The sequence below is a fragment of the Choloepus didactylus genome, chromosome 4, assembly GCF_015220235.1.
Source record: "Choloepus didactylus isolate mChoDid1 chromosome 4, mChoDid1.pri, whole genome shotgun sequence".
In the NCBI taxonomy this organism is placed as follows: domain Eukaryota; kingdom Metazoa; phylum Chordata; class Mammalia; order Pilosa; family Megalonychidae; genus Choloepus; species Choloepus didactylus.
This window is the reverse complement of record NC_051310.1, coordinates 172,113,670-172,140,224: the sequence shown is the minus strand read 5'-3', so window position 1 is coordinate 172,140,224 and position 26,555 is coordinate 172,113,670. Positions and strand designations below refer to the sequence as shown.

Here is a 26,555-nt window from a genome sequence, read left to right as displayed (position 1 = left end):
AATATCACGTAAACTTAGTTGATAAAGCAGTGGTAGGATTTGAAAGGATTGACTCCAATTCTGAAAAAAAAGTTCTGCTGGGGGTAAAATACTATAAAACAGCATCTGAGGCTACAGAGAACTCTTTCATAAAAGGAAGAGTCAATCAATGTGGCAAACTCCATTACTACCTTATTTTAAGAAATTTCCACAGTCACCCCAACCTTCAGGAAACACCACCCTGATCAGTCAGCAGCCATCGACATCAAGTCAAGACCTTCCACCAGCAAAAATGATTGACTTGCTGAAGGCTCAGATAATGGTTAGCATTTTTAGCAGTAAAGTATTTTTAATTAAGTCATACACATTGCTTTTTTAAGACATAATGCTATTGCACAGTTAATAGACTACAGTATAGTGTAAATGTATCTGTTAAATGCACTGGGAAACCAAAAAATTTGTCTAACACTTGATTGCAGTATTCACTTTATTGCAGAGGTCTGGAAACAAACCCACAATATCTCCCAGATATGCCTGTAATGATCAGCACGTCCATGTGAGAAAACTAGCAAGGTCTGGGTAAGAACTATCTGAAAGGCATAGAGGGAACAGTGCTCGGCTCTCATAGAGGGCTGGGAATAGTGCCTGTTCCCACCAATCAAACTGGAAAACCTCAAAATTCATAGGGCATAGAGAAGAGTAGTCCAAAGGGTCTCACCTCAGTAGTGGGGAGTAATTAGCCCTGGACTGATTGCTGTTCCCATCCCACTTGGTGAAAGCAAAACCCAAATGGATCACTGTTCTAGTTTGCTAATGCTGCAGAATGCAAAACACCAGAGATGGATAGGCTTTTATAAAACAGGGGTTTATTTCGCTGCACGGTTACAGTCTTAAGGCCACAAAGCGTCCAGGGTAACACATCAGCAATCAGGTACCTTCACTGGAGGATGGCCAATGGTGTCTGGAAAACCTCTGCTAGCTAGGAAGGCAGCCGGCGTCTGCTCCAAAGCCCTGGCCTCAAAATGGCTTTCTCCCAGGACATTCCTCTCCAGCAAGCTTGCTTCTCCTCAGAACATCACTCACAGCTGCACTCAGTTCCATCTCTTTGAGTCAGCATGTTTATATGGCTCTGCTGATCAAGGCCCACCCTGAATGGGTGGGGCCACGCCTCCATGGGAGTATCCCACCAGAGTCACCACCCACAGCTGAGTGGGGCACATCTCCATGCAAACAACCTAATTCAAACGTTCCAACTTAATCCCCACTATTCTGTCTGCCCCACTAGATTGCATCAAAGAATATGGCTTTTTCTGGGGGACATAATACATTCAAACCGCCACAATCACCTGTTTCCATGTAATTTAACTGCACCCCAGAACAGAGTATCTGAGAGGCCAATAAATCATCAGAAGATTGCTTAGTGCACATGGACTGAAAGCAAAGGGAAAATTACAGTCTGGAGATCTGGTTCACCTAGACTGTAGTAAAGTGTACTGGCCTCCTCCTGCCCTGCCACATTATAACTTTTCTCTGGAGAACACAATGGCCTGTACTCCAGATCCAGCCCCTTCTCCCTAGGATAAATTCAGTCATTCAACCTTCTAGATTCTAGAATATAGATTGTATATACATATATAGCATAATTAATTGGACCCCACAGTTTATATTCAAGTTTCCCAAAACCTAGATTAAATATGAATGTCTTCAAAACTCCTTGCATTTTTATGACTTTGGGTAAGTAATTTTATCCCATGTAAAACTCCTTAATTTCATCTATCGGATATAGCATCATATCTTTATCAAATAAAAGATGTACTTTTATCACATCTTTGTATTAACTGATGTTATGGGTGAGAAGGTATTAAGAAATACCATAAAAGCCAAAAGGAAGTAAAGTTATATAGAAAAAAAATGAAAATAACAATCTATTAATTCTTAAGAATATAGTCCTAGTAAGCTTTGAACATGGGAGATACCTAATCAATAATTGTCAAATGAATGAATGAATGAATGAGTTTTTCATAAATATTAGTTTCAAATTGCAGTGAAGACATTTAAATTATTTTACTGTTGTTGAAGATCAATTTTAAAAGATTTTAGCTTTTCCTTTCTTAAGATACTGTTTTTTTTTAATAACCAGTAAATTAGATTTCTGTCCTGAAGGTAGAAATTAAAATAAAATTTGGTTTAGATTGAAACACTAACTGTTTATTAAATTAGTGATAAAACATTGTTCCTTGCTTTTGAATTTAGCACATTAGCAATTCGCCACTGTGATCTGTAGGGTTTCTTTATTCCCAGGAAACTGAATTATCCTGGTCATGCATCAAAAGCTTCCAGCAAGATTGCTAATGAATACCAATCAACTAGTTGCAGTCTGTCTGATTATTAAGGGTTTTTTAAACAATTTTATAGATAGGGAAATTAGAAGTGTAGGATTCCCCCGAGGTAGGCTTGGAATTCCCTGTGGGAATCACTGGAATGACAGGCAGAAACCATGTCCCCAGCCTTCTCCTTTGAGATACCAGTTTGGTCCTTAATTCCCTGTAATAAGAACCAAAAAAAAAAAAAAAAAAAAAGAACAAAAAACAAACAAAAAAAAAACCACAGCTTCAGACTGGAAGCTGCCAAGGTGGTGAGACCCTTTGTGGAGTGTGGAGTCTGTTATCTCCCAGAATTTCCCTAAACCTAATTTGTGCCCCCAGAGCAGTGTTTTCAAAATATGGATCGTAACCCATTAGTGTGTCAGGAAAACAATTTAATGGGTCACCAAATTTAGTGAGTCATGACCAGAAATTTTTTTGATGAAATAGAATAAAATAGAAACAAAGTGCATTAGTCATGGTAAAGATACATTGTTTCATAAAAAACTTTGTTCCTGTTATAATTGCACGTCTGCATGTGTGTGTGCAGGCATGTGTGTGTATGTGTGTGTGAGGCTGGTAAATACTTTTTAGTTTAGACTGTGGTCTAAAAGTTTTAAATCCTCTGCCTTGAGGGACTTCAGGGCTTCCAGGGTCTGTGTGGTCATCCCATATGTCAAGGGAGACAAGAAGACCCCATCCCCAGAAGAAAGGAAAAACCTGGGGCAACGAACCTCTTCCCAAACCACTAGCAATCACGGCTGGTCAATAAGTATAGTATAGTGGTTAAGCACATACACAAACTTTGGACTTAGAAGGAAATCCTAATCCTTCTACTCATTAGCTGTGGGAACTACATCTATAAAATGGGAATCATGATTGTCCTGTAACCTCTTACCTAATGATGTTGTATGGATTAAATGAATTAGCACATTGTTCCGGTTTGCTAATGCTGCTGTTACGTAAAATACCAGAAATGGATTGGCTTTTATAAAGGGGGTTTATTTGGTTACAAAGTTACAGCCTGAAGGCCATGAAAATGTCCAAATGAAGGCATCAACACAAGTATACCTTCACCGAAGGAAGGCCAATGGCATCAGGAAAACTTCTGTTAGCTGGGAAGGCACGTGGCTGGCATCTGCTTGCTCCCGGGTTGTTCCATCTCCACTCTCAGCTCCTGTGCATTCTTCAAAGTGTCTCTCTTGGCTGCAGCACCTCCTTCTGTCTGTGAACTTTTTTATAGGACTCCAGTGATTCAATTAAGACCCACCCTGGATGGGTAGGGTAACATCTCCATGGAAATTATCCAATCGAAAGTCTCGCCCACAGTTGAGTCACATCTCCATGGAAACACTCAAAGGATTCCAAACTAATCAACACTAATACATCTGCCCCCACAGATTGCATCAAAGAACATGGTGTTTTGGGGGACATAATACATCCAAACCAGCATGCACATGCAAAACGCTTAGTATATTTCCTGGACCACAGTAGGTTCTCAACAAGTGGCACATATAACCAAAGCATTTAGGGCTCCATTAGTAACCAAAGGAACCAAGAAATAGAAACTAAAATTTACTGGAAGTGTCCTGTGTGCCAAGCATGTCAAGAAATTTTACTTAAATTCTCTTATTTAACTGCAACTCTAAAGGTAGATTTTGTGTTCTTGGAGATTAGAAAGGTTAAACAACTTGCCCACACTTTAAAAGCTAAGTAGCATAGCCTGGATTCAGTCTCAGGACTGCTCACTGCAAAATCCAGACAAGGTGATTGCAAAGAATAGTGATGATGATAATAAGGATGTAAGAAACATAAATTATCTTTAAAGCCTATGACTATAACAGTTTTTCTTCCATGGTTAATGGTTTGTAGTACAGATCTCATCAGAACAGTGGTAATCCCTGGTGAGTAGTACTATTTTAACACCAGGCTTGTTTCAGAGTTATCAGCATCCCCGAGAATGTAGAATCACCATCCATCAAGAAGGCAGGGTTTTCTCTTTGTTTACTGCTTCATCCCCAATGCTTTAATGCTTAGAACATAGAGGCACCCAATAAATATTTGTTGGATGAGTAAATGAATGACTCCCTTTTCTAGAAAAGTCTACGTCCATAGTTGATCTAAAAGACCATGGCATAAAAACAGTTTCAGGGTCTTTAAAACAATCAAAATCTGTCTGGTGGTATGACTCTGGAGCAGCCCAAAGACTCCTTAGGGCCATGTCCACAAGAATCACCTCTTTCTAACAACAGAGTATTATTTGGCTTCAAAGTCTGTATTTTTCCTTGCCCTATTTTACTGGGCTGTAAAGTAAAAGAGTAGAAAACATTGGGATCATTTAATTCCCATGCCATTTCTGGGGCTTTAGATCAGACACTAGCAGGACCTAAGAGTATGCCTTATCAGTGATATTGGCAGCTACCTGCCAGAGTATCTAGGAGCAAAATGTCACGTTCAAGCAGAATTGTTTCCCAAAATATAGCTTATAGAAAGAGAGGGAAAAAATGAATCTTTAATATATTCTTCAAGCTGATTGATTAAATTTACCTCCATAGAAAATAGTTTGCAGAAAAAATTACACTAAACATCATCTACTAAAGGAATCAACAAAATCTTCATCATCATCATCAAATTAAAAAAAAAAAAAAGAATAAACAGCTCTCTTTCTTCATTTAGGTTGAGGTCAGTCTTACTTTAAGGCATGGGGTGAACTGGATGACCTCATCAGGTCTTTCCCATGTTTACCATAGTATCTTAATCATCACTTAGTATTTACAGCATCCATGGAATAGTAGGGAGACAGAGAAATATAAAAAGTTTAGGCTGAGAAGTGGATATCTTTTACAAGCGGGTCAGAAAATTGAGCACTCACTGGGAAAGCAGTTCATAGAGAAAACATAGGAGACCAAAGATTTCAGGTTCCTACGCTTATAATTCTGAATCACTGCCATAGAAAAGAAGTCTATTGATATCTGGGGAAACTGAAAATGGTCATGGTAAATGGAAGCTGTATGGTTCATTTACTGCTGTAAAGGATACCATCAGCTCTTCTGTAGGTTATTATAGCCCATTTGAAAATGTGAATGTTAAAATAAGATCCAATAGCAACTACCCAAGACCAGATTAAAAACTGTTAGATAGTTTATCATATTTTAAATGCTGGTTAATATAGTGATTTACTAAAGAAATTCGAGTCAATTAAAGGGTTTGTTGCTGGAAATTGTTATAAATCTCTGGTTTTGGTTTTGTTTCACAGTTTTTCACCTTTGAGCAATATAAGAAATTGCTAGGATATGTGTCACTGTCACCAGCATTGGTAAGTGAGAGTATTTATTATACTTAAGTGTATGTGTTATTTCACAAAATAAAATCTGGAAACAAAAACCCTTTTGATTCCCCCAAGCCCAGCTCCTAAAATGTGAATTCAAGTTATTCAATGTTCAGCTACTTGTTGAAAGCCATCTTCCTAATAACTCACAATTTGGCTATTTTATAGCTCCTAGTGATGAATTTATGTTAATAATGATTCGTGTGGAAAGGCCCATGTGAGATCTGGTCAATAATATATGATATATAGTGCATTTATCAAAGACTCTTTTAAAGCCAATACATGCATATGTTTACACATATTCTGTACATATCTATTTATGCAAAAGTCAATATGCCTTAGATTATTTCCTAATAGGTCATTTTCCAGCTTTTGCTCAACCCGTAGTAAATATAGGACTCTTGGACTTCAGGGTGCTTGCAATAATATCACTCTGTGGTCAGATGCAGACTGTAGGGCCTTTTATAGGAATGGCTGTAAACAACTCAACCAGGGAAAATAGTGATCTTACAATGATGCATCTCAGCTACTACATGAAAATTACTTGGTGATTTGAACATTTCCCTACACCACCCCCTCCCTTCTGGGTAACTTTGCCACTTTTCACAAAGCAAGTTAAATTACATTGACCAAATGAGTTCTACAAATACGTGTGCAAGAAGAGCCCCGGGGAGAGCAAATGCACTAATTCCCCCTCCAAATCTGCAAAACTAAGCTAAATTAAATCTGCATTGGCCCTCCAATGTACCTTCCAGCCTCTAGGAAAATCCCCCAGTTTGCCTGCTGAAATACATCTCCAAACTCAACCAAAGAGGCAATATTCTAAGCTTTGAGTCTTTAATTACTTTACCTGTAAAGTTTGTTTCAGAATATCTGCCCTACCAAATAGATTGTCCAAGGAAAAGTAACTTTAATTAATTAAAAAAAAAAAAATACAAACCCCCTTTCTGGGAAGAATCCTGTTAAGAAATCTGATACTATCACTTTCTATTATGACAAAGAAACCTCTTTTCCAGCCTCCTGCCTAAGCAAGGTGGCAGTGAGGGAGGGCCTGGGAGAAAAGGAGAAGTGTAGGACGAGTTCTAAAATTAGCTAAGTATTTTTTTTTAATTCCTCGCTGTCTTCCTTTAGTGTCATTCTTAACTTTGAAACGTCTTGGTAAAACGGGAATTGAAAGCTTCCTAGCAAGAGACAAAAAAAAAAATATGTATATGTGGTCTCCAGAGGGCCACGAGCTGTTCTTTGTATCCAGCAGTTCTTTCCACTCTTTTGAGAACTGAAACAGAAAAGCATTTGGCCACTCCTGCTTCTAAAACAGAATGCATGCAAACCATATACAGTGTTTCTCTTTTCTTGAATTGATTTATTCCAGTTTTTTTTTGATATGGCTAAGCACTTAAACGGACATTAAACATCCCCTGGTGCTTTCACATGAAAAGCCGAGGAGGTTAGAAACGGACAGTTGACATTGGTTTCTGGAACAATCTAAGTAACAGGATCTGCTGATAGGTGATCAATTCTTTTGACAAGGGACTGCTGAACACCAGTTGTGACAGCAAATTTAGCTGAGTTTTATAGGAGAACAAAAAAGTGAATTACTTGGAAGATTGAACTTAGTAAGTAATAAAATCCTGAACATCTGGATTTTAGCTTTCCCAGTCAGAAGAGCTTGGGACTAGTATTTTTTTTTTTCCCACTTTTGGCTTACATGATGGAAGTCTGAGATAAATGAATAAAATATTTGGTATGTTACCCTATACAAATATGGTTAAAATCATAATGAATGGGGATGAAAGGAAAACATCATTAGTTTTTCCCTCTCTCCTAGAATCTGTGTGCAATCTCTTTCTCTCTCTCTGTTTTTTATGTACACCAAGAGCAATGGTGTTTGTATAGTACTTTAAAAAGGGTTTTCACACATTATTTTGACCCTCATAATAACCTTGTGAGGTAGGGAGATTAAATATTATTATCTCTACTTTACAGATGAGAAAACCACTACTTAAAAAGGTTAAGTGATTTATACACAGGGCTGCTGCTAACACATGGTGTCTTCGCATGAACAATGAAAAGGTGCCCCTTTTGCCAGCTTCTGCCTCTCCGGAGCTCTGGCTTGACAAGCAGTGTGCAGGCCAGATTTCAGGCTCCACACACCCTGGTGGCTGGGCACTTTTTCCATGCACAAACTACCATATGTGGCAGGGACCGTGGTCAGATAGCCCATAAGTGACAGAACCAGAACCTGAACCCAGACCTCCTGCATCTGGATCATGTTCTTCTTCTACCCTGCCTCCCCTTAGAAGGTTATAGAATATTCCTTTTTCCCTTCTCTCTTTTATTCTCCTGTTTTGAAAATACCAGAGATCCTTAATTAGAGTTATCTGTTCCTAACTCTTCGTTGGCTTTTTTCTTTTCTTAGTTGCATATAGTACTACCTGGGAATTAAGAATTAATTTTTTTCCAGTAACTGTTTTGGAAGTTTGAGGCTTTGTTTTGTTTTGTTTTGTTTTTCTGCTTTGGGGTTTTCTTTTTATTATTTTTGTGGTGGTTATTTTTTTGCTACAGATTTTTCTGAAAAAGCTTTAATCAGTCTACCTAGCGAAAAATTCTAGGAAGTTGTTTTTCCCATTTCAGAACTTCTTTGCAGGTAGCAAATAAGAAGCTGGCATGCAGTCATCCTTTGATAAATGTTCTAGGTTTTAGTTGAGCACCTCAGAATAACCTAGCCATTTCTGATCTCAGCTTTTTTATGGAAATTACCAGTTTAAAAAAAAAACTAGGGAAAGGATGAATAAAAACATTATTTTTGTTTGTTAATCTAGAATAGTGACTCTAGGAACATGACTAGACATTTAAATGCTTCCAGCTATGCTGTTTGTTACTTGAAATTTAGCTTTTAATAAACGTTTGTGGTTCTGCTCCTTGAATTTCCTTATGTGCTCAATAAATGTATTTAAGTAGATATTTAAAAATGAAGCTCTCTTTTACAAATCAAACTCTCTTTTAATTGTTGTATGTACATATGTTTTAATGTCCACCTTAAATCGTAAAACAGCTTTTCTTTTAGTTAAAAAAAAAAGTCGTTGATGGAACTTCGACATTTTATTTTGAATTGCTAGGATGTGGTTTGTGGCTTCTGTAATTTCTTCTTCATGAATTGTCAGCATCTAATCAAAAACTAAAGTGGTTTAGTAATGGTATACAGTGCATTTATGTAGGGTTCTCCATTCTCATCATAACATTTAGCTGCATGGTGTAATAAATAGGATGCTTAACCCAATACACATGATAACTTGTTTTAAAGCATTGGTTGATTGATTTTCTAGACATTTGCCATTGCTGGATTGGGGTCTGGACTAACAGAAGCCATCGTGGTTAACCCTTTTGAGGTAGTAAAAGTTGGCTTGCAAGCCAATCGGAACTCATTTGCAGAGGTAACCATTTAATGTTTTCTTATTATTGAGGGAATTTTAAAAATTATTTTAAATATATATATATATACGAACCCAGCTATTATTTACTTGCTAAAGCTGTAGTAAATTATCATTAGGGAAGTAGCATAAGAAAAAGTCAAATTTCTTCCATGAGGAAAGAGTTAAAAATGCACTAAAGTTTGATGGACAAACACATGTTTATATGTTTTTATTTTAGAGTTGAAATGTAATCTATGGTGACTTATTTGGAAATGTTTTTCCTACTTTTGGCAAAACTTCTATTTTACATTATACTAGAATAGGCTCTGAGATGGTAATATTGTCGTGGCTTTTTTAATTGTGAAATAATTTTTAAAAATTACCTCACTCCTTTCTCCATGCCATCCATCCCCCTCCCCTAAAGATTCTGATAATCTGTCAAGCTTGTCTTCTGGTTAAATCTGAATGAGTAAGTCACTAAACCTGTGTAGACATCACCAGTTGGACAATGATGGGTCTTGACATTTAATCATTGGTACATGATATTCCATGAAGACAGTTTCCTTTGGTGTGTTCTACCTTTACTTCCTTCCAGTTGCTTAATAATTCCCTTTAAGCCACCAAGTCCAACTGCTTTTGTTTTATTCCTTTGGGTACCAAACACAAGTAGGGAAAAGCAGAGGGGATTGGCATTCCAGGTCATTTCTTAGCATTTTAATTTAATTCCACAACTGGGTAGCATGTGATACAAATTGGTTTGGAATATCTGCTGACCTGAATTTTTCTGTCGAAAAGTTCCCCTGCCTACTACTTAAGCAGCTGCTAATGGGTGGAGACCCCTCACCCCACCCCACTTCCTGCCTGCTATACTGCTGAAGAGTTCCCTGGCAGCTGCTTGGGCAGGAGTGCTGGGAAGGAGGGGGAGCCCTGCTCACCTGTAGCAGCCAAGACCTGGGGAGACAGGGTTGGGCTGCTCCAGCAGATGGTATCTACTCAGATGAAGTCAATCTGAATTCAGGGGACTTTTTTTTATTTCAAAAGGTTGTCTCAATTGCAGTGATATATAGTACTTCAAAAAAGGTTTAAAATCTCCGTATTCCCCTCATTTTTGTTTGTTTTGCTTTCTCTCTATTCTTCCTTGAAAGAAGGAAAAGCATTCTAAGGAATAGGAGGAAAAGAAAAACATTTTTCAAATGTCCAACCAATATGGAACATTTAAAATAGCCCTCATGGAATATGCTCAGAGAAAACTTGGTTTGTTAGGTCTGGAGAATTGCCAGGTAGAAGAAAACTTGGGAGCATCTCATCCAATGCTCCATTTACCCATTGGGAAGGTTGTCTTGGGGCAGTAATGAACAGCCGTCACTTGCAGTCATTTACCAAGGCCCACAGGGCCCACAGGGGCACAAATGAGACAAAACACCAAGGAGCACTCCCAGGGATGGAAATCCTGAGAGTTATCGCAGCACCTCTGCTCTTGCCTAATGCTCTTTTTCTCTCCTCTGACCTCAGGGAGGTTCTACACTGAGGCCAAGTAAGAGGCGCTAATGTTTTGCATGTGCTAAGGTCTTGCAAGAACACGATAAACACCCTTCAAGCCAGGCAGAAGAATGTGCTGCATGTGTGTGTGCTCCCCGCTCACTTACAAGACTGCCGCCTATGTAAATTATTTGTGTATGTTCAGCCATTTTTGTAAGTCAGGGGTGGGTTAAGGGGAGCTTGTTTAAGGGCATTTCTTCTGCAGAATCCACTGAACTGGACATTGTCAGATATTTGCTTAGACAAAATAAAATCCATTAGGTACATTATAAAATATGTACTTCAGCTAGTCAAAACTTAGTGAAGTAGTGATCATATGGGTCACACACATGTGTCAGCATTTATTTACAGCAGCTATGAGGATTCAGTTAACTGAACTGATGTTTTAATGTGGCACTTTATACTTGGATTAGAACTTCTTTGAAAAAGGAAGTATAATCTCTAAATGCAATTGACGTTAAATTAATTCCTTTCTTTCTCCTTTCCTTCCTCTCCCTTTTGCCTGTCTCCTTCCACCCTGTTTCTTTCATACTTCTTGACAACCTACAAAGCCCTCCAGGAATGATCAGATGGAAAAGTGTTTAGAAGTGGCTGGTCACTCAACATAAGGTAATGGGATTGAGCCCATTTTTTAAAAAAGTCTGAGGGAAAAGGATAACATGATAAGTGTAGAAAATTTGGATTAAGTAATTTTTAAATAACTAGTGGTCATTTTGGGCAAATGCCACTGCTTCATAATATGTCTTTTGTCTAGGACCCATTAATGCCAAAGACACCTGTGCCTTCCTCCTTTGATTAGCACTTTGTTTTATCCAACAAGGGTCTAACCTTTTATAAGTCTGTACCAGTGATAAATTAATCTAGTAAACTAATTAGTTGTGCTTACTTCAGCAGTTGTATGACCTGGAATAATTATTGATTCCTTTACTGGAGGGCTTTGTAGGTTGTCAAGAAGTTTAAAAGAAATGGGGAGGGAGGAGAGAGGGGAAAGGGAAGGAAGGAAGGGAGAAAGAAAGGAATTAATTTACCATCCATTGCATTTAGAGATTATACTTCTTTTTTCAAAGAAGTTCTAATCCAAGTATAAAACACCACAAAACTAGGTATTTCTCTATATACATCTAAGTGTATGTAAATACACTAAAAATTATCAACTCTAGAGCGGTGCTGTTCAATAAAATGTAGTGTGTGCCCCATTTTCTAGTAACTATATTTTTAACAGGTGAAATTCATTTAATAATATATTTTATTTAACCCAATATGTCCAAATATTATAATTTCAACATATAATCAATATAAAAACTATTAATGAGATATTTTGCATTTTTTTTTGTTAGTAAGTCTGTAAAATCCGGTGTGTATTTTATACTTACAGCACATTTCAATTTGAACTAGGACATTTCAAGGGCTCAATAGCCACATGTAGGGGATGGGTACCATATAAAAGAATGCAAGGTCTAGAGGAATTCGTACAAAACGTCTAACTGTGGTTATCTCTGGAAAGGAGATTGGGATGAGGGAGTGAAAGCCAAGAGTTGCAGGGAAAGGCTTTGTCTGCATAGTTGAATGTTTTAACTTGAGAAATGCATTCATATGTTATTTGTGAACATTTGCTTTAAAGGTAATGCCTACTTACTATAGAAAATTTAGAAAATACAGAATATGAAGCAGAAAAGTATGTAATCGAAAAGAAATGCCTCTAATGGCTTCCTAGGAGTGTTCAGCCACCCTTGGGTGAAGACCTTTTCAGATGATTCAGGCGGGTATGACTTGCTGGCCCATCTTGAGGCTCAACCTTGCATAATCTTAGTTGTGATTTTATGTGTAGTAGGAGGAACCCCCAATTTTTCCTACTGGATTATTTCTAACAAATTATTGAAGAACAAATATAAACAGGTATGGAACAGGAAGGCAGATGGTGAAATGGCTTGAGGAAAGACAAATCTACATTCCCACCACATTCTTAACCATTTCTGAACAGTGTGACCTTGAACAAGTTCTTTGTAGTCCCCTTGTTGGTGAAACAGGGGCACTCAGTCCTTCTACCTTAAAGCAAGTTATTGCTGTGTAGTAGTTAGAAGCACAAGTCCTGGAGGGAGATCTCATTTATTGACTATCTGTCAGCCTCATGTTTCCTATGCTGACTATAACCCAGTTTCCTCTTTTGCTTGGGAAGAATAACAGTCATAGCTATATTGAATGGTGTAATAAGGGTTAAATGAGACAGTTTATATAAAGCTGTCCCTAACATGCTTGGCTTATAGTGATTGTATGATAAATGTTACTATTATGAGGTCTTTTTATGAGTTTAAATGTGATAATATGTGTAAAGGGCTTAATACAGCATCTGGCACATGGCAGGCACTCAACAATGATAGCTATTTCTATATGTAAGCTGATCTATAAATTCTTGTGTTTAAATAGAGAAATTTACCTCAAGATATTGCTCCCATTAATATTGAGCAGTCACCGCTAAGCCCAGCTATGGAAGCAGAAACAGCTTACAAAGTATCTAGAATAAGCAAATTCATGGCGATAGAAAGTAGATTAGAGGTTACGAAGGGATGAGGGGATGGGGGTATGGGAAGTTATTGCTTAATGGGTACAGAGTTTCTGTAAGGGATGATGAAAAAATTTTGGTAGCAGATGGTGGTGACAGCAACACAACATTGTAGATGTGATTAATGCTACTGAAATGGGCAATTAAAAATGATTAAAATGACAAACTTTGTTATACATACTGTATATGTTACCACAATAAAATAAAATAAAATAATAACGGCTTACTGAGCGATGGTCAATCTCCCTCTGTTCTCCTTAGGTCCTTCTCAGTGCAGATGCCATTCATTCAGCCTGAAATCTTTATCAAGGCTTAAGGACTGGCAGCCTAATTATAATGCCTGTTCACAGGGTCTTTCAACTCATGCAGGTCCACTGTCCACTGTCATAAACAGCAGTAGCTGAATATTTATTTGCTGGAAATGACTAGTATAGAAGAGCAGAAGTTAGAGATGAAGCTAAAAACATTTGAGGTCACTTGGGAAAAATTCAGCCACTTTTGAGGCATTCTTCCTCTGGTATAGTCCTGTAAAGTTAATGTGGCGTTCTTGATCAAGCCTTCTTAGTCACTTCACATGGAAGATTGTGAACTAAGCTCATTCTCAGTCTTTTCAGTCAATGGACTACTCAATGGATGGACTGTATGCAGAATGGCCAAATGGCTCCATTACCACCTTTAAGAAAACTAGAGCAGCTTTCCCATAGAAGCCTTATATTGCACATAGATAGCTCTTGTCCTGCTAATTGTATAAGTTTCTCAGGCAGTATTTCTGTTTAGTCCTTCTACCCTCACATCTTAGACATGAACCACCATGGAATTCTGTGCGGTTAATAGTAGGTGTGACTATTTCTTCAGCCTGAGTAAGTGACTCAATGTGGTCCTTTAAACGTGAAACTTTCCCGAGAACTCAGTGCAGTGGAAGATAGCCTAGGGCAACAGTAGTCAATATTCCACTTCATATTACAACTAAAGTCTTCTAGGTAATGACAGAGTGGTAGAGATGGAGCCAAAGGAAGACAGTGATGATATACAGAGCATGACAATTAGAATCTTGCACAAGGGATTTGCTCTCACTGAGGCTCAGTATCCTTATCTATTAAATGGTGATACTATTAACTGAATCATAGAGTTGTTGTCCAAGCTCCATCCACTCGCCTGCCCTCACCCCTGTAATCAGTGACCCCTCTACCTTCACCTCACCTCATAATCTGTCCTCAGGAGGAATGGCCAGGGGAGAAGCATATACAGGTCTCACTGTGAACTAGCTGGAGGGGTTGTAGGCTCTGGATGGATATCCCCTTGGCTCTGTGGGAAGGCATGGCCAGGGAAGGGCCAGAATAGGGCCCTCTGAAACCTGGAGTCAAGGGCAGGGGCCCCTTTGCTGGGGTCCAAAGGCAGTATCAACCGAGAACAGAAGGTGCTTCTGTTATGTTCTTGGTAGCTGAGTGGTGGGAATTGCAGTCTTGGGGCCCCAAGTGCAATTCCCATCAAAACACCCCAGGAATGGCAGGCACTCTGCTTGTTCCAGCTGCCCAAGGTCTCCCCTCTGTGGTCTAGAGCTGATTCTCTAGGCAGGCATAAGTATGTGACTCACAAAATAGGCCTTTCCACCCAGTTTAGCCATAAACTAGTCTAAAAATTTAAAGGAAATTGTAGTTAATTTGGTTTCTGATACCTTCCCGAAATCCCTCAGACTTCTGAATAAAGTATTTCAATAGCTGTACTTGTCTCACCTCCACTTTTTAAATTAGCACCGTATCACTCAAATCCCTGCCACACTTCCTCCAATTCCAATACCAGACCCTTAGCCAGCATCTTAAAATTCACAGTGAATAAAGAAAACCGGTCTCTAATTTAAATTTGCTTGACCTTCTGTGGGGAGCAAAGTAATCACAGCTTTGTCATGCTCTGGTTGGTTCAGTGAGTGTGAAAGCATGTTCAGATAAAATCAAAATAAGCCTAAATCCCCTTCCCCCATCCTTCACACTAAACCCAAGTTTGTAGTCTCTGGTTTTGGACTAGGCTTGCCCAAGGATTTCTCAATTGAAGATGGTTTATACATCCAGTCTTTCCAAAAAGTGACTTTGTAGCTTATTGTCCTTATAGGACCTTTCTCGCTTCTAACTGGGTGCATCGTTTTTTGTATCTATGTGTAAAAACTAGAAGTCACCTATCAGTTGTGCTCAACCAAGTGGTGTTCTGCCTGGCATGCTCTCTGCTAGTCTGCAAAATGTGAATTTCTCCCCAGGAGCAAAATCTTGTGTGAATTGTTTCCCAGTTTTCTCTCCACTTTGAAATCTACTTCAAAGTTATTATGTGGCTAAAGGATTATGTTTTCCTTCCCTTGAGGTCTATAGGATTTGCCTCTGATGTGTGGCTGGGGCACAGGTTTCCTTTCTACTCCGTCATTTTTGTCTATGTTACATATGAACATAATCACTCACCCCCAAATACGAAACCAAACCTTTAGGAAATTGCAAAAGCCTGTATACCTCCCTTTAGTCTATAAAGATGTTCAGCCCAAGAAGGGAATAATTAGCCTTCTACCTACTCATTCTATGATTATGATTTTAAGGATCAATGAACAGATAGCAAATGTGTAATTGATGATAGAATCTTTAGCAATAGGAATTTTTAAAAATTAGTTCAGAGTTTAGTTCTGGTTTTGGATAGCCACTAAATATAATTCCATGCACATCATCCTGGAAACTTAATAATCTGATGGAGACCAGTTAGATAATACATGATATCACAAAGCTTAGTCATTGTTTGCTCCATAAGCAATCAATAAATATTTAAATAAATTTAACTATGTTATGCAGGGTCAGCTTAAAGTGAACAGAAGGACTGTATTTCATGTTCATCTCTTCCAAGAAAGAGAGAAAGTAGAGGTTGAGCTATACAGAGAGTGAGTGTGTGGCTCTGTTTACAGATAGTATGAGAAGCCAGCTTCAAGGACATGTCAGCAATCATGATGATGTATTAGGTTCAAAATATTCCTGCATGACTATGTGAAACACTGCCTGGCAACTGTTCAGTACTTAAATTATTTCTTTCCAGTCTATGATTCTTGTGGGCAGAAAGTGAATTATGTATATGAATCCATTCCTATAGTTATCTTTCAACAATACCTAAGGCAGCAGCCAAGATAATTTTCTATTATCATGAACAGAAAATAAACTTCAGTCTTCCATTCAGCTGTGCCAGGAACTCTGGATTTTTTTCTTTCAGAGTCAAGACTTTGAGGTAATGATAATAGCTACCATTTAGAGAACATCAATTTTATGCCAAGCACTATGCAAGATGCTTTACTGGGTTTTTCTTTTCTTTATAGGATTTTTTTATTTCAATAATTTTTAAATTACAATTGTAATAAATAGTTGTTTCAAAAACCAAGTAATACAGAACAATAGAGAAAAAAAAGTAATTGATGATTTCGACCAACACCTCCCTCCAATCTCATTTCACTAGTAACCACTGTGAATCCTTCAACTTCTCCCTATATTCACATACATTTGATATTTCAGATCCTCATGTTATCCCTGTAAGGTTGGTGGATTTGTCCCCATTTTATAGATTAGGAAAATAAAGTCCAATGAAGTTAGTAGTTCCAAGGAACTGAGTATTAAAATAGGGGTCTCGTTCGATTGGGGTGAAAAAAACCTGCATAATTAAGAATTTCAAGAGAAAATCAAAAGAAAGCATTTTTGGAACCATGAAGAAGAAAAGTTCCTTCCTTGTTACCAGTATCCTCAGTCACTACTAGCACAGGGGCAAAGCACAACAGGGCAAAGCCAGCTGTGCTTTGCCCCTACTCTGCCAACTGTGCAGGCACAAACACTGTCAACATCTGCTCACCTGGAGGGCCCAGTGCAGCCACCAAGGATGTTTATTGGGCAGCACCTTGGTGCTGACATAGCTTTGTGGCTTAGAATCTGGGAGAGTTTGTTTACAGCAAATTATTCTCTACTCACAAGACAAATTGTTCTCCACTAACAGATTTATTAAAAATAAACCTGTCCATCAAACTTAAACTCTAGATAGAATATAATTATGTTTGGGGTACTGTCTTTTTTGTCCATAACTATGCCCAGTTAAAAGAAATTGTAATGATGGATAAAAGAAAGATCTAAGCTAAAGAAATGTATAAAATGTGGGCTTCTGAATCTGATTCCTCTCCTTTCACTTACATTTTGGTCTCAAAAAAATTGTATGCTTTTTTTATTTTTTTCAAATTTATGAAAATGCTTCAAGACCTCATTTGAGTAATGAAAAGCATAGGTGATCTTCTGTCTCCTGAAGATCACAAGTATTTTCCTTCCTGTATGTGGCAACTAGGTCTCCTCTTTTTTAACAAATCAATATTTTTGTGAAGGCCCAGATATGGACACTCACCCCATTGTGTAAAGATCTCATCCGGTTTGCTTTCAACCATGCAATTCAATCTAGTGCAACACCCTTATTCCATTGGCTCCAAATGCAACAAAATTCACCTTGCCGTAGGACGCAAGTGGAGGAAAGCATGTGGAGCGTGCTGTCTTTTGACATGGTGTGCCTGGAGCTCTTCTCCAGTTTTTGAGAGGGAGGAAATCCACTGACGCATCCCATGGCCTGGACCTGTTGGCCAGACTCTGATCACTGTTTACCCAGGGAACAATGCCTGCTGTCTAACACCTCTGCCTGACACAAGCTCATCAGACCCGGCTATGGTCAGTAGTTGGATGGAAGAACTCCAGAAAAAATAGCTGACGCTGCCATAAGTCATCTTGATGATTTGTTGGTAACACCGGGCTCTCGGAGAGTAAGGAATCAGTGCCTCAGAGTGGTGCCTGAGAGCATTGTTTGAGCAGAGGACCTTCTCTTTTAATTAAACACTCAACGACTCCTTTTAAACAAAAATTTGAGTCCATTTTTATTCCAAATCCCACAACCATGATGGAATATTCTCACATGTAGATATTAAAAAATTATTGGCATATCTCTCCAAATAAAAATCAAAAACATTCATTAGGTTTCTAGTGTATGAGCAAAGTGTGGTGTGAGGCATCTACACAGTGCACAACACCTTTAAGGTACTCAATAGACATTTGTGGAATAGATACATGTATGAGAGGACATGGAGTTCTCAGAACTAGCTGTTGGCAATAGCTGAAATGAACGTTACGATTTTGAGTTACTTCAAATGGAAATACTTCCGGCAGCTACCTATGAACTGAAGATTTCTATAACCCATGTGGAGACAGCAGTGTGGTATCACAATGTTAGCCATACCCCAATCCACTTATTCTTCCATGCAGGCAGCCCTGGTACAGACAATGAAAAGTATACCTGGAAAAGTAAGAATGCAACTTGGCCCACAATTGGTAACTAAATATGAAGATTGGAGTGAATCTAAATATTAGAAGGAATCGGAACTGGGCTCTCCCTCAACACAGACCTGCTAAGTTGGATAGTGTTGGAACCATTTGGCTGATGGTGCTAATGAGTACCATTTTGTTTTGAAATGGAAGCCTAGTAATCAAATAAGTTTAGTAAAATTCCTTGTGTTTACAGAGATCTAGTCAAAATAATTCTCTATTTTCCTATTTAAGTGGAAGTCATGTTTTGCCTTTCTAATTAAATATTTGCCTACATGTGTGTGATACAATGTCCCTGAATGAAACAAAAAACACATTGTCATACTTTTACTTATAATTTTTATAGGAATTAGAGTTCAGGGTTTTTTTTAATCCAGAGGCTATTACATATCTATTTTGTGTATCAGTTGGATTATGAAACTCTGAAAATCTGACTGCCAATATATAACAAGAATCAGTGTGAAAAGAACACTGGATTAGATGCAAACTTCTGGTCAGGCCATTTACCAGGGTTTACCTTGGGAATATTACTTATCAATCCTTGGTTTCCTCACCCACAAAATGAGGAAAATATACACGCTGCTCATGTTACAGGGCTGTTGAGAGAAGCAATCAGATAAACTGTTAGGATTTCAGAAGTAAGTAATGTATAAAAGCATGAACTTAGAGTCAGGGGGCCTCAGTTTGAGTTCTGATGCTCCACTTACTCTATTATCTTGGGCAAGTAACTTAACCTGTAAACCTTATTTCCTCATCTGTCAAATGGGGATAATAATAATACCTATCTCACAGGCTTATTGAGAGGATTTAATAAGATGATACCAAGCATCTGTGATAATGGCTAACATTGATGAGCCCTAACTCTGTTTCAGGTACCTAGTAACATATATGAAAATGCTTGCCAGGCCTTTGAATATCTGTTGACCCTCACCAAAATCTAGTAGAAGTCTTTTCTTTTCAAGTGGATGAGAAAAAATGATATCCAAATTAATACTTAGCTCAGTCATCCTAGTTGTAATGAACTAGAATTTTTAAACAGTAAGCCTGTTTTTAGGGAAAACCATGTTAATCTCCTCTTTCATTCAAAGCCCCTGGTTCCTTTGTTGCTCTAGAACCTGCATGGCTTGAGCTTCTGGTCCCTCCTGCCCTTGGGGGTTCTCAGAGTGGGTGAGGATGGAGAGAATGCTTAGGTGGGATGTAGGCAGCACTGGTGTTGGTCAGTGTGGGCCAAGGTGGCTTCACATCTGCCTATTCCTCACATCCCCAGAAGGACTGTTTCCCCTTCCCTCCAGGTTACCTTCCTTAGAGCAAGAGAGCAGCGCCCAGGCGGTTTGCTCAGCTCTCTCAGGATCTTTCCAACAGAAATGAGCTTCTGCTCAACTTGTCCTTGAGTCTATTTTGAAAACCAGAATAAATAATTGGGACTCATAGGCAATGTGCCGGAACACAAACAAAAAAATCCTATTTTGTAGAGGAAAGAGTAAACTTTAACCCTGTGAGAACTTTTGCTATTCCAGAATAAAATGTCTTTTATTGTTTTAAGACACAGTCTCACATGGTTTTGTTATGTTACAAGAAGGGGTTTCCTTCAGGTTAATGTAATTTACTGTAATTAATACTCTTGCATGAAAAGATGAACTTGGGTGTACAATTGGAGCTGGTTAGAGTTCTTAAAGCACTTACCAGCAGAAACCATAGGATTTACTATATAAACAAGCTCATTTAAATGTATCATGCTAATTAGATAGCTATAAATACAAATTGGATGAAAGGCTTTCAATGAATTTGTTCTGTTCTATTCACATAACCTTAATTGCACATCAGCTAATAAGAAAGCAGTTTTAGTCAGAAAGCTCGTCAGACTGCCATGGCCATGCCAGCACCCTGCTCCAGGTGAAATATCAAACAAATGTCATGTCAGTGCTTGCCTCATGAGCAAAAAAAAGAAAATTAAAACAGTGAACTTTTTCCCCTATTTACTATTCAGTCAAAATATGAGGAGAGATATCCTTTGTGCTACTCCTCCAAAAAGGAAACAATCACTCAACTTTAAAAAAAAAAACAAAACTCAAATGAATTGGTGTAATTGTATTGTAATGAATTGTAAACCCCAGGGCAAACTAAAGTGAGCTCTTCAGCAAGTTCCAAAAGTAGCAGCAGACTGGATTCCAGCAGTCAAGGCATTTCAGCCTTGTGTAATCCATCTATAGGCCACTCCCCTCCATTAGTGTGGATAATCCAAGATTTGGAAACAATTATTTACATGTTAAAGTTGATGATAGTTACTGTATGACATGAATTTCACTAATTCCACCAAAGATGCTTTTTATTTCTTTGCCAGCTATCTTCCCTGTATGGCCTATTGTTATGCATGTAATTTTGTTTACTTTTTGGGTTTTGTAATTTTAGAAAAGCACAAATCTAGGCATGATTATTCATGTTCGGGATTAAGAAAAAAAAAGTCCTTAATTCTGGCTTGAAGGGAAGCAAAGACGGTAATTTACTTTATTTCACAGTCGCAAAGATGCTCTTTCTGGCTTTGTCTCTCCTGCAGCAACCATCCACTGTAGGTTATGCAAGATACATCATTAAGAAGGATGGCTTTGGACTCCAGGGCCTCAACAAAGGACTCACTGCAACCTTGGGACGTCATGGGGTTTTCAACATGGTTTATTTTGGCTTCTACTACAATGTCAAAAATATGATTCCTGTCAATAAGGTAACTAATCAATTAAAATCCTGGAAGAGAAACCCTATTAATAATAATAGCCACAATTGTTTATCTCAGTCATTGTGCTGAATACTAACATCCACTATATTAATTTGATCCTTACCTCAGCCTTATGGATGGAATGTCATTATTCCTATTTCAAATCCAGAAACTGAGACTTGAAAGATCAAGTAAATTGCCCAAGGTCACGCAGAAAACAAAGCATAGGCTTGAACCCAAATGAGACACCAAAATTCATCCTCCTGAAGAATATACTGTTACATCTGATTGCCTTCCATTTATCACTAATAGGAATTTCTAGAAATTATGTTATTGCTTACTTTTTATCTCAGAAGTTTAGCTTTCTCAGGCAAGCTGAAAGTTTCAATAAAATTGTCAGCCTAAATATTACCTAGACATTAATTTTTAAATTCATTTAGTTTAATTAGGGTAAGTAGTAAATGAACTTTTCTAGGATCATTTGCTTTTGATGCAAAAGTAGTAATTTTTAAATGGTAGCTATAAGCACCAGTAGCCCTTCAACTTATTCTACAAGATAAAAGCAGCACATGATGTGCTTTAAAACTGAGCATCTTTTTAGCTATAGCATCAAAGCATTTTCCCCTACCATCAAATAGTTTACTTGTGAACCCCAAATGCAATCCTGACAAGCACTAGTTGGGCAAATATTTTCACACACAGGCAGCTTCTCACTAAGGTTCAATTCTTAATTTCACTTCCTAGAAAACTATCAATGGCCTTTTTATAAACCACAAAAATATTTCAGATATGACTATCACCAGACTTTTCAATAAAGTTGGTTCTACCTGACTTTGCCCAACTATCCCTTGAGTTCTAGTAAAGGCTGGGGCATACCCCAAATGACAGCTGAACCCAAGGCATGTTCCACATTAACCATCTGTTGGCATTGCCTCAGCTTCACTGACCACAGTTGTTAACCAAGTTTCACTGTATTTGGAAATCTCATTTATTGAGTAAAAGCTTATGTTTTGTTGGCCTGAAGTCTCTGCTGATTGGCCACAGTGTATGTTGATTGACAATTCTGACTCCTGCGGCCCTCAGAGCTCTTCTGCTGTTGAGCCAATGAACTATAGAAATGAAGTAGTCTAAACCTCTTGTTCCTGGGTGAGAACTCAACACTTCGAGATTTTTTTTAGCAAGAACTGGCTACATAATTTGCAGAGCCGAGTGCAAAATTAACATGCAAGGCCCTTGTTCAAAAATTAATAAGAATTTCAAGCCAGCGATAGTAGAACATTAAATCAAACGTGGGGTTCTTCAAAGTGCAGGACCCTGTGTGACTACACAAGTCACACACCCATGAAGCTGAGACGTGTAATCCTTATAACATGGGTGAAGTGTCTGTCCCTCTGTTTCTTCAACTGTTTAAAGGCTTGAAACAGACGAAATGGATTATATAAATATTTGTATATTTATTATAATATACAAATACATTATTTCAATATAATGAATTTGGTTATATTTAAGAAGGAAATTCAGAAAAAACAGTAAGATTTATATACAGTCAAATGTTACTGAATGCTTAAAAGAAACCCACAGGTACAAACTTCATTCTACAACTAGATTATGTGGTAAGCAAGCTATTAAGTGTTCTGCATTTTTTTTTAAACAGATGCTTAAGTATTCATTTCTTTTTTTAAAGACATTATGGTATTCTGAAATCATGGGAGGGCCCCATTCATGTTGCCATTCTCACACCCAGCCTTGCTAATAATCTGAACATAATGTTCACACCACTAAACAGTTTTATTAAGCACCTACTGCTAGGCACTCTGCTGAGCCCTGGGTACTCTCAGATGACTAAGAGACTGCTGCATTCTCGAGAAGACTCAGGAATAGTCACTTGAACAGGAGATTGAACGAGAATGGAACCTTTTGCTTAGAAAGACATCATATTGGCAGTTATTAATTAAAAATAACATTTCTTATTCTACCTCATGTTTGAAAAATATTTCACAAATTCTGAAATTTGGCTTTTCCAAACTTGGGCTACTAGTCTAAGCATAAATCTCCACCAAATTTTATGTGGGATAAATCACTATATTTAAAAACAATTAGTTTCTCTAGCCTTCAAACTGGGAAGGAAGAAGATTTTAAAATTCAGAGTTGTAGATAGGTATAGGTACAGATATAGATATAACTTTTGCAGTATGTTAGCATCACTCTCAGCATATCAGCTCCTGAACTATTTCCCACCGTTGTCCATTTCCATTTATAAAGGCTATATGAGAATATAGGCTTTATAAGGACAGAGACTTAGTCATTTCTTTCTTTCTCCCTTCCTTCCTTACTCTTTCTTTCTTCTTCTCTTTCCTGCTATATCCCCAGCAACTAAAACAGTACCCAGCACACAGTAAGCCCCCAATAAATGTATATTAAATAAATTAGTGGAAGGAAGGAAATAAAGAAGGAAGGATTGTTGTTGTCATTATTATTATTATTATTATTATTATTATTATTATTATTGCCTTTTAACCAGATACTAAAGGATGCGTTTGCATTTAAGAGAGTCACTATATTAGCTAATACCAGTTTATAAGGTGGCTGGGAGAGAATTTATAGCTGAAGGGCTTATGGTTAGAACCTTAGTGAGTCTGACCCGAAGCATAGAGCTCCAGAATGAAAAGAATTAGGCATTTTAAGGTCACATTAACACAATAGTGTCTTTGTATTAAGAAAGTAAAATGTTTATTTGGGGAAATGATTCTGAAAATGGAGGTCCCCATATTGCCAAGATAAGCTTTCCTAAGTGGCCTCAGTGGACCTCTGGAGCAGACAACTTTGTTGGCAGTAGCCAAAATCCTGATGATGAGTTCAGCGGTGAAAATAGGCTCCCACAGCCCAAGAGAAACTCCAGAGAATAAAGTAGAGCAGAAAAGGTGTGGGGTGAACTATTCTGCTGGAGTCACATTATATCCAGTATCTGTTCATTTTTTTCTAATTATATTCAGTGAACTATCAACCAGCATTTTGCCAAAGGAATTCTCAGTTAACTAGGTTATACTAGCAAGTAAGAGTCAATTTGTTAATCAGAACCCTGCAGAATATTAAAGTATCTTCTGAATCTTTAAAGAAAGGATACATTCTGTTCACTTTAGCTTGGGAATTAATTTTGATTGTGTTATAATTCTTATAGAATTGAGGACTCATGACTATAACACCTCATTTCCTCACCCCATCTCATGTACAAAATAATAAGGAGTTTAGTGAAATATCATTTTTCATTGAAAAAACTGAAATTTAAATAAATTCCATTGTAATTTGCTATACTTGGACAGTAGAGGAAGACAACCTACTTTCTACATATTTGACTATCATCGGTTTTAAATTGTAAACCTCTGGCAAAGCTGAAATGTGCCGTGTGGCTCAGAGGTAAGTTTCCAAGCTGAACCAGCTGGTTCCTTTGCACTTAAAGATCTAGGCACTCGGGTCTCTAGATTGGAGTGTAGGGGAAATGCTGTACCTAAAATTTGGGGTCAGTGGATTTCAATTAGAATCCTGGCTTTCAGTCATTTATTTAACACATTTTTATTGAGTGTCTAACATTTGCCAAGGCTGTGCTAGGCTCCAGGGATCACAACGATGAGAAGCTGTTATGGTGCTTACAAGGCGATGGAGGTAACAGACAGAAACAAACACACACACAATTATAAATGATGAAGGAAAAGTGCTACAGGATCACACAACAGGTAACCCTAATGTAATCCTGGTGGTCAGAGAAGGCTTCCCTGATGAAATGATACTCGAGCTGAGAATGAGTTAGAATTCAGTAGGTGACAGCAGATGCAAGGAACATCTAGTTGCCAAGCCTCTAAAGAGGGAGGGAGCTGGGTGTCTTGGATAAAATAAAAGACAGCCCGTGTGGCTAAAACAAAAGGGCAAGGGCAGGAATGTGGCTAGAGATACTACACGCAGCGGTCAGGTAATACTGGCTCTCAGAGGCCACGCTGAGAATTCTTTCTTTATCTAACGAGCACTGGGAAGGCAACAAACGATTTTAAACAGAGGAATTACCTGATCACATTTCTGCTTGTAAAAGATCAGTCTGGCTGCAGTGTGGAGAATGGATGGAGTGGCGGTTGGTGAGGGAAAGGCAGAGCACATACACAGAAATGATTTTAGGCTCATGCTGGAGATGAGGAGAAATGGGCCAATTTGAGAAATATTCAGGAGGCAAAGTCTATAGGGTGTGATAATGGAGTAGATACGCATGTTGAGAAAAGGAAGGGCGTAGGGCTGTGCCTAGGTTTTTGACTTGGATAACTGAAAAGGATGATGACATCATTCACTGAGAAGGAAAACCACTGAAAGAGAATGAGATTTGTGGGAGATTATTATGGACTTAGCCTGGTCACTATGAGTTCAGCTGCATTTGGGACGCGGAAGTGCAGATGTTGAGTCATTGGTTGAATGTGAGTCAAACCCATATCCAAAATGAAAAGAGAGATCTGAGCTAGAGATAAATACTGAGAAGTCATCAGTATACCTGGATGAGAAGGGAATGCTCCGTCCCTTACAGGTTGAACAATCTTGGGCCAATCACTTCACTGCTCTGAGCTTCAGTTTTTTTTTATTCATAACTTAGAAAGCTAAAATTGTTCTATCTGACAAGATTGTTTTAAAGATTAAAATAAATAATATGTGAAGTCGTTTGTGAATGTTAAGGTGCCATACAAGTGCTGATGATGGTGGGAGTTGGGGAGGAGTAGACGTGGTGAGACAAGACGTGGGGTAGAAATAGTAAGTAGAACTTTGTATGAGGAATTTTCCCCCAGGACTATTACTTTTTCACTAAAATGAACACTATGTATTTTCTTGCCTAGAAAAAAGTCATTGATTTTATGTGTTCTATAATCTAAGCCTGATTCAAATCTGGGAAACCAGTATTCTTTAAATTTAAACCATAATAAATCAATCCTTTGTGAAGGGGAAGGTATGATAATCATTAAAACATGTTGAGGAATGTCATCAAGTTGTTATAAACCATGAGGAGGAGGTGGCGTTCCTTGAAGGCTTTATTCCATCTTTGCTGTGAGCTGTCTCTAGCCATACACTTTGGACAGTTTGTTTATGGGGTTATTGTTTCAATTCCCTCACCCAACAATTGGCCATTCTGTTGTACCACGGGAATTTGAGATTTTACCAATTCTGACTAATGTGGGGTAATTGTAGATTTTTCTTTCATTTAATATATTTTTAAAGCCATAAAATCTTGCAATGTTTTCTATTTTCAAAGTATTTGATTTTATAAGAAACTGATCATA

General features: G+C 38.0%; 1 protein-coding gene across 8 annotated transcripts in view; it reads left to right on the top strand.

The window, feature by feature from the left end:
• The window catches only part of SLC25A21 (solute carrier family 25 member 21), a 489,133-nt gene that overhangs the window by 442,750 nt on the left and 19,828 nt on the right, over positions 1 to 26,555 (top strand). For 7 of the 8 annotated variants that reach the window (XR_005216541.1, XM_037834862.1, XM_037834865.1 and 4 more), the window contains 3 exons: positions 5,599 to 5,658; positions 8,997 to 9,104; positions 21,094 to 21,258. Coding sequence is in view for 7 of the 8 variants with exons in the window: in XM_037834862.1 (XP_037690790.1) it covers positions 5,599 to 5,658; positions 8,997 to 9,104; positions 21,094 to 21,258 (333 nt within the window). In the remaining variant the exon portion in view is untranslated. The remainder of the gene's footprint in view (positions 1 to 5,598; positions 5,659 to 8,996; positions 9,105 to 21,093; positions 21,259 to 26,555) is intronic. The other variant, XM_037834868.1, reaches the window with a different exon arrangement.